The sequence below is a fragment of the Corvus moneduloides genome, chromosome 5, assembly GCF_009650955.1.
Source record: "Corvus moneduloides isolate bCorMon1 chromosome 5, bCorMon1.pri, whole genome shotgun sequence".
Taxonomy (NCBI): domain Eukaryota; kingdom Metazoa; phylum Chordata; class Aves; order Passeriformes; family Corvidae; genus Corvus; species Corvus moneduloides.
The window spans coordinates 17614908-17622755 of record NC_045480.1 but is presented as its reverse complement, the minus strand read 5'-3'; the positions used below and the strand labels follow the sequence as shown (position 1 = coordinate 17622755).

The 7848-nt window shown below is 38.0% G+C and overlaps 1 protein-coding gene across 1 annotated transcript; it reads right to left on the bottom strand.

Moving 5' to 3' along the window:
- Positions 1-1178: 1178 nt before the first annotated feature.
- On the bottom strand, positions 1179-7211 carry LOC116444103 (cytosolic beta-glucosidase-like). Its single transcript, XM_032109182.1, has 3 exons — positions 7191-7211; positions 5718-5790; positions 1179-1529 (listed from the first exon to the last, which is right to left on the bottom strand). The coding sequence occupies exons 1-3, from the start codon at positions 7209-7211 to the stop codon at positions 1201-1203; spliced, it is 423 nt and encodes a 140-aa protein (XP_031965073.1). The 3' UTR covers positions 1179-1200.
- Positions 7212-7848: the final 637 nt, after the last annotated feature.

The window sequence follows — 7848 nt, the reverse complement described above, 5'->3', positions numbered from 1 at the left end:
CGTATCTGGCATGCTCTGCAGGAAAAAATGGCTGGTTGGACTGTTTACAGCAGATTTACCAGCCCCCCTTTCTGAACTCTTGCAACAAAGGCTCTTCCACTCTCTGGTGAAAACCTTAATCTGCAGGATGCAGAGGATGGGCTGCTGTCTACTGAATAGCCAAGCTCTATATGACCAAAATTCTGCAGAAAAAGATTGCTTCTGCTGGAACCATCCTAGTACAGATAAGGATAACCTGAAGAGTATTTTCTAAAGGGTCCTATCCTTCGTAGCCTTCCATCGTTGCAATCTTCAAACCAGAAGAAAGGAATTGCCAAGGCAAGTACTGCCCTAGAAGTATAAAGATATCTATCTTCTTGGTAGAACTGAGATGCATAAGAGTAGGAAGCAGAATTGAGATTTAGAGGTTCATTCAAATATACTTTGCTTTTTTTCTCCTTGGAACATTATCCTCCCAGCATACAAGAGATCTCAGCCAACTACTTTGATTCTCCCATTGTTTCTGATTCAGCTTCAGTTGCTTTTATTCTTCACAATTCTCTGTTTCTTCTTTCTTCCATTCCCTTTGTTCTGTAGGCATAACTGTCCTTTCCTGTCTTTTCCTAGTGGGTGACCTTAATCTCACCAAGTCCACACCAATGGAATTAAAATAAATTAATCAGAAGTGAAACAAATTTTATATCTGAGTTCTAGCAATCTGACCAGCTTATTTATGTGCTGTATCCCTTTACACATATATACTGCCTGCTGAGACTGTGAAAACTCTTCAGAGCTTCTATTTGCCAGAGAACTAAGCATAGCTCCTATCAGTCTGAAGAATCCTCTCTAATATGCTACAGAAAAATGTCTGGGAAAAGTATGTCCCTTAGTGCAAAATAGTCAATGTGAAGTTCAGAACATTGGAGTATACTGATAAGCTATCTAAATTCACTTTGCCAAATGAGATAACTTGTCTGTTGTAAGCTGTCCAAAAATATTCTCATGGCTAGGATTCCAGTAAGTATAAACATTCTGATGAAGCAAAACGATTTAGAGTTACAATTAAAAAAACTGGAGTAAGCAAAAAGATACATAGGAAACATAGTAATAATCCTATCCCAAAAGATTGTGCTATCCAAGGGGATCTAGAATATTAATTAGTAAGTTGTTGCAAACCTATAAAAAATCATCCCATAATTACTCTGAAAAAAAGTTGCAATTTCAAAGCAACACTGCAGAATAGCATACTGGATTAATTATGCCAGACTGCAGCAATAACCTTGAATTAAAGCTGCAACCTTCTATTTTTAAGAAACAATTGCCTTTCTGGTTGATGAAACCTGTCGTCCCATCAGGTAACAGACGTGACCAGGAAAGAGAAAAGCAATAATGAGTCAATCCAAGCTGTTTGATACATTTCAAATCTTCCTCCCACAGAGTGTAGCTGCCACAAGCTACATCACCAGTCTGGTTCTTGAAAACTCGATCTCCTCCCTGATGGGTGAATATGTCCCAGACATTAGGGCCCTTTCCATCTGCATTCCAGCCTTCTGCTTGAAAAACAAAACGTGGTCGTTACACTTTTGACATCAAAAGACATATGTTGCAAGTAAATATTTATCACAAAATAGGTGCAAATCCCTGAAAACCCTATGGGCAAATTGAGAAGTATTCTCTACCCACTCCTTATAGTATCTAAAGTAACTAGGAACTTTCAAGCATTAATATACATTTGCATTAGGTTTTGCATTTATTCATATTTTTACTTGCTGCTAATTATTTGAAAATTCTGTTTTTAAAAAAATCCAGACTTCTAACACTCTTCATACTTCCTGAGCCAAAAATCAGATGTTTGCCACTCTTGAGATATTACAGGTTTTCACAAAGGGCATTTTCTAATGCAACCTCCATCCATAAAAGATCAGTCCATATCAAAGAAAGCCTTTAGGGTATGAGAAATACATCCAACAAATAGGCACTTACGGCTTTCAGTATGTCCTTTGAAAATCTTGACAGTTGGTTAAAAAGAAAGGAATGCCATTATGAGCCATGGCCCTAGGCATATACAAGCTGAATTAATAACACAGCTCTACAAAACTTCTGCTTTTTGTTTAGCCAGACATTCACAGAAATTAATTTTGAGTGTTCAAAAGCACTGCACCATTTCCCCCAAACTTTCAGAGTTTTGAGATATTTCTTCACAATTCTAAAATTGAGATACACAGATTATCATTAAAATATGCAAAATTTAGCTGTTGTCTGAGATCTAACGACATATAATATTTGATTCGAATAAATGCACCTTTCTTCATTACAATTTCTTTGTCTTTCCTGAGCAATGCTGTAGCTGAGGCAAACATTACATTTTTCATGTGGAGAGCTCTGTAAACTTATTTCCCTCTGTAAATCCCTGTAAAGTGTGATTTAATCATAAAATTGCAATTAACCTCAAAATGGCCAACCTCATTTACCACCAAGATTTTTCAGAGTCCCAGTGAACGCACTGTTCCAGGGTTTTTCTTTAAAAACTAAAAGGACATTGTGTGTTAAAATTATGTATAAATTAAATATCAGTTGGGTTATAAGATTAATAACTATATAATAGCTACATATAAATCCTCAATAAAAGTGTTTTAATAATCAATTAGTATCATAGAAATTAGAGATGGGGGAGAACTATTAGGAGGTCATTGAGTCCATCCCCTGCCAACGCAAGATTGCTCCCTTAAGTATATTCAGTACTTAATATACATCTGTCTTATTAAATCTAAGTTTAATGCAAGGTTAAGCATATTGAAGACACTTAATTTAAAGCATTACTAAAATCTGTAATATCACTTCTATAACCTAGCTTTTCAAAGATCATTGTCACATTTCATGGTCTTTACAGAATTTTATTGCAGCACACATACATCTACATTTGGTTGGTCAGTAAATTAAATTTTACATGGGACAACCTTCAAAGTAGGTCAAATTTTAGATCCAGACAGTTTGATTTTTTATTAATCTTGGATTTTATCATAGACTTGGTGCTCTGTCTCTATGCTCCTCAGAAAAATACAATACTACAAGTTTTCTATATCCTGCTTCAAATTTCAAACATGACCGCTGAAACAAATAGTCATCTGAGAGAAGTGCAGGAAATAACAAATAACAGTAATTCTTTGATGGTACCTAGAATTTTGAAGCCTTTAAGAGCAGGCTTCCTGCACCATATTGGTTTGATACAGCTCTTTTTTCAGTTCGGTTGGAGTGAAGGGAAGAAAAAGCTGCCATAACAGGCAGCTAGCACACTTTCGGTTAAGAATGGTCATCTAGAGCAGAGGCTGAATGATCCCTCTTTTTTGTCTGCCTTCCTCCAACAAAGGAAGTGGGAGGGAGGAGGGGAAGCATTTGCTTTTCAGCAGAGTATAACAGTACTACTCCCGTGGTCATTAGCCACTGTAAAGCCCTGAGCAGGGCTGCAGCAAACAGACTTTTCACTTTCAAGCATTCCTCACACTGTTTAAAGAGACTTCTCTGTACAGCATCGAGCATCTGAGCTACCTGATAAAGTGTAGGAAGGAATGCAGCAAGGCAACAGAAAGCTCTACATACTAACACATCCTACTGAGCCACAATTAGTCTGCAGAGAGCTCTGCTCTTCTTCATTGAACCAAGCTTGCACCTCTAAGCTTGCTCAGAAACTTCCATGCTACAAAGCACTCCACAGTGTAGGCATAACTGGAGTTTCAGGGAGCTTTGGGGCCAGGAAAGAACAGTGATGAGGAACTGATTTTACATTTAAAATGCTTAGGTGTGAATTGGATACCAAATCAGCACATGACATGCCATTGAATGAATAATATAAATTATTGTGATACATGTTCCCCATTCTGTGTAATTATTACAACAGAAAGAAATGTAATGCTTTTCCAACTAGTGAAGCTACTAAAGCAGGAATATTACTGATCAGAGTATTTTTAAGCTTTTATGTACTTTTACAAGTACATTTTCCTCTAATTCAGCCGTCCTTTAACCTTCCGGAGTAAAATTTTCTTGACCTGGTCTCTGACCAAAAAGTGTAATTTTGTTTGAATTAATGCAGTTCCACTATTTGGCATATGAAAGAAGTGAAGGAAACCGCTTTTACCATTACAAGATTTTTTTTCCAACTTCTCTCCCTGCCCCCCCCCCCAAAAAAAAAAAAAAAAAAAAAAAGCAACAAAGTCAAGCAGAGAGTTGAAATTTAGCATAGAAATGGCCCTCAGTAAGAAGAAGTGCTTTTGAATGTTCTGGTGCAAAATTGATTTTGATTTGACTGAGTCATGAACCTTTGAAATCTGCACTTTGAGCATGCAGAGTACAATTGGTATGATTTTTTAGCGCTTTGAAATATACAGAGTGGAGAAGGTTGTGCTGTGCATAAATACATAGCTGACAGTAAAAAATAAAGTAGCCTGTCAGCTTGTTCCTCTTCTACTGTGTATCTTGTGATATGCACAGCAACTGAGTTTGGACTCTACAAGAACTATTGCTTCAATCATGCTGCCTCTAAGTCAGAAGCTGCACAGCCTCTGAAGCTTTCAGGAGAAGGAATTCCCTGTTGAGTTTCTTACTTCTGCAGGAAAAGGGTCATTTGAGTAGTGTCTAGACCATATTATAGATTTTTTTTTTTATGTTTTTCCCACTCAGAAGCCATAAGAAAGTTCATTAAAAATACATTAAGAGAACATTAAAGTTGCACATGTAGCCACTCAAAAGGCAGGAAATTATAATGCCATTCTATATGCACACACAACTCACATTTTAAAAATTAGTTAGAAGAGCTATGTGCATTGCAGGACTCGAGTTAGAATCTGGCCCAGAATATTGATTCCCCGGGAACTGCGAGCTGTGGAGTCTATTAGGTGAAGTGAACTGAGCTCATTAAAAGGTACCGAGCATGGACAAGTACTCTCAATTTCAGCAATAACCAAGAACTAAAGGCTACATCCTCAAAGACAATTTAGGATCTACAACTCCCATTTAGGTACTGAAATCAATGGGAGTTAAATGCCTGTATGCTGCAGGGTATAATATGAGAAAATCAGGTACATGTGTATTTTGAAGGTTTGTAAAGACACGTTTATGAAAGGATAAAATTTGGAGGGGTTATGGCTGTAGGTGTCCCTATGTTTATGTGTTTACATCCCCTAATCTGCAACATATTTTCATACCATGCTGGGCAAATCCCTTCATCAGTCCCTCTATTCAGCTGGGAACACGACACATTTCCCTGGGGGACAGCCTCCACAAGTCCAACTGTTAACCTCTCAGTTCATTGTTCTTCATAATCTTTGGAGACGAGTTCCTACCTGAAGACTTCTTGTGAGTACCAATGTCTGATGAGGTAGTTGTCCCATCCAGTTTCAAAATAGCCAATAGCAATTTACCTGAACTAGCTCTACAGAAAGGATATACACAAGAAGTAGATGAAAAAATTACTTATATCTTATATATATATACTTATACTTGCTTCCTCCCCACGCCCCCGCCCCCAATAACTAGCTCCATTTCCATTACCTAGCCATATGTCTGAGATTTGAAACATCTTTTACCCTCTTCTTACTCCTCAAGTCAAGTGTTTAGACATAAGTGCTACATGGATTTGCATCAGATATAATGTCTACACAACAAGGCAAAGATCAAACACTCCTGCATCCAGATTTTTGTTCACTTAAAACTTCCTTAATGCTTTGATAGTTAAAAATTGACACCTTCAATTTGATATGCTGCTGTAGCTGCACCCCAAGCAAATCCAACTGGAAAAGCAATATCCTCCAGCACCGGCTGCAGAGGACAGGTGAATACACAGCATTATGTGTGTTGTGGAGATGTCGGCTTCATTTGCAGACAACACTTCCTGGCTTGATCACTCTTCCACTTGTTACAAGCAGATTCTATGTGGAAGACAAAAATAAACCCTGTGCAGCTTCACACACTGGAGGGTAAGCCATGCACTTTGCATATCTCAGGATTAAAGCAGAGAGGTTCAGTCAGCTACCAGTGAAAGTGGAAAAGGCAGCAGTGGAAAAGCCTAGGGTGGTCATGGTAAAAGGGCTCCTCCTAGTACAAAGAATTAATACACAGAACAGATCCATCTTTCCCTTCACTTGCCTCTCATCTCCCATCTCTCATACAGAGAACTTTGTGGACCCTTTATCCAACATAATTCCTTTAGCCACCAGGCAAAAAATAATTTCCACCTCTTCCAGTAAGCTTCAAAAACCAGCAGCCCCTCTTCTTTTTTTTTTTTTTTTCTCTCTTCCAACACCAGGAAAACTTGCCTGCAGTAGCTGAAAAAGGATATTTTAGCCATTACATGTTTTGCAGTGGAAACCAATGAGTAGAAGAGCAAGATTTGTATGGGAGTACAGACAGAACAGCTATCTTTCTCCTTCTTTAAAACCCCGTGGACGCTCATTTTTTTAAAGCAGCAATGACAACCTTATGGCATGTGTGCCAGAATCAGCATCTGCAAAACAGCCCTCAGGTCTCTTCCTCTACCTTCTGTCAATGTTGTTACTGCTCTCCTGTCAGCAAACTGAAAAGGAAGCAGCAGCAGGAGGAGAGTCACGTAAAAAGTGGGATGGGTTGAAAGTAGTTTACTGTCCCTTTCCAGAAAACCACAACACCTGGCACACTAGATGGCACTACTGCAATTTTTTTTCTTTTTTCACTTACTGGTGTTTGTCCCCCTCTATTATAACATTACATCCACACTGTTTTTGCTGAGGTCCGTATCTGCACGTATTGGACTGCTGTAATATATGACCACTATTCTTCTTCTTTACTCCACTTACACTCTACTCTCTTGATTTTGAAATGTTTCTGGGTGAGGACCTACTTCTGCAAAGCATTATACATGTAACTGACATTTTCTTTGATAATGAGAATAAGAAACCTTAATATACATAGGAAATCCACTAACACAGTCAATGCACATACTTTTGCCAAGAATGCACACAATAAAAGAATCAACTTCTTAGAAAAAAAATAAATTCCTTTGTAGAGATGCAGGGAAGCTGATTTAATTCCAAAACGAATATTGCAGAACCAGACAGTGCAGCTGCAATGCAAAATAAATCAGGCTTTCACAGCAGGCATGTATTTCCTCAAGTGTCTTTTAGAGGAAAGGTAAAAGCCCCTTGAATACAAAGGAACGAAGGGGAAAATGGGGCACAACATACTAATTTGTTCCCAAAACGCATGCTGACACATGGTCTAGGCAAACATACATATCCTTCATGTGTATTATACAGATGAACAAAAATCGATAAAATCAACTAGCCAGTGTTCTCTTGTTGAAACAGCATCCTCAGGCTTTCATCTGCAAGTTAAGGACAGTTAACAGTCAAACTCATCAGGGCCACCTTAAATTAAGATTAATAAGTATTAATGAACCAGAATAATAATGCTTATTTTTTACGTCATTAAATATTACTGGTAGGCATCTTTGAAAATGTAAGTAACATTAAATATTTTCTCTGAGAATAATACAATTTAATTTCACAGGAGATATAATAAATATGTAACTCAGGGGGAGGGGCAGACAGGAGATACTAACGATAAAAAAGTTTTATAAAAATGCTTAAGCATAAAAACAAGGCTAAAAAGTGTCACTGCGGATTCCGTATCAGGAATCAACAGAGACGGGTTTTGGGAGAGATTGAGTAGGAGGAAAATATTCCATAAGCAGTCTGGGGGAGAGTGAACAAAATATGCCTCAGAGGTTAAGACAGATTCACAGTAATGAGATACCAGGTTTTGTCAGATAAGTAGGCAGATACTGAAAGATGCAGGGCTTCAAAACTCAGAGAAGCTGCGCTTATAGCAACGAAGCTCAGA

What these genes read in the sequence shown, in the direction of transcription:
- LOC116444103 (XM_032109182.1), bottom strand. Translation starts at nt 7,211, where the DNA reads ATGCGTTTTGGGAACAAATTA. An exon ending in TGCGTTTTGGGAACAAATTA is followed by an intron (nt 5,791 to 7,190) that starts GTATGTTGTGCC and finishes TGTCCTCTGCAG; the next exon opens with CCGGTGCTGGAGGATATTGC. An exon ending in AGCAGCATATCAAATTGAAG is followed by an intron (nt 1,530 to 5,717) that starts GTGTCAATTTTT and finishes TTTTTCAAGCAG; the next exon opens with AAGGCTGGAATGCAGATGGA.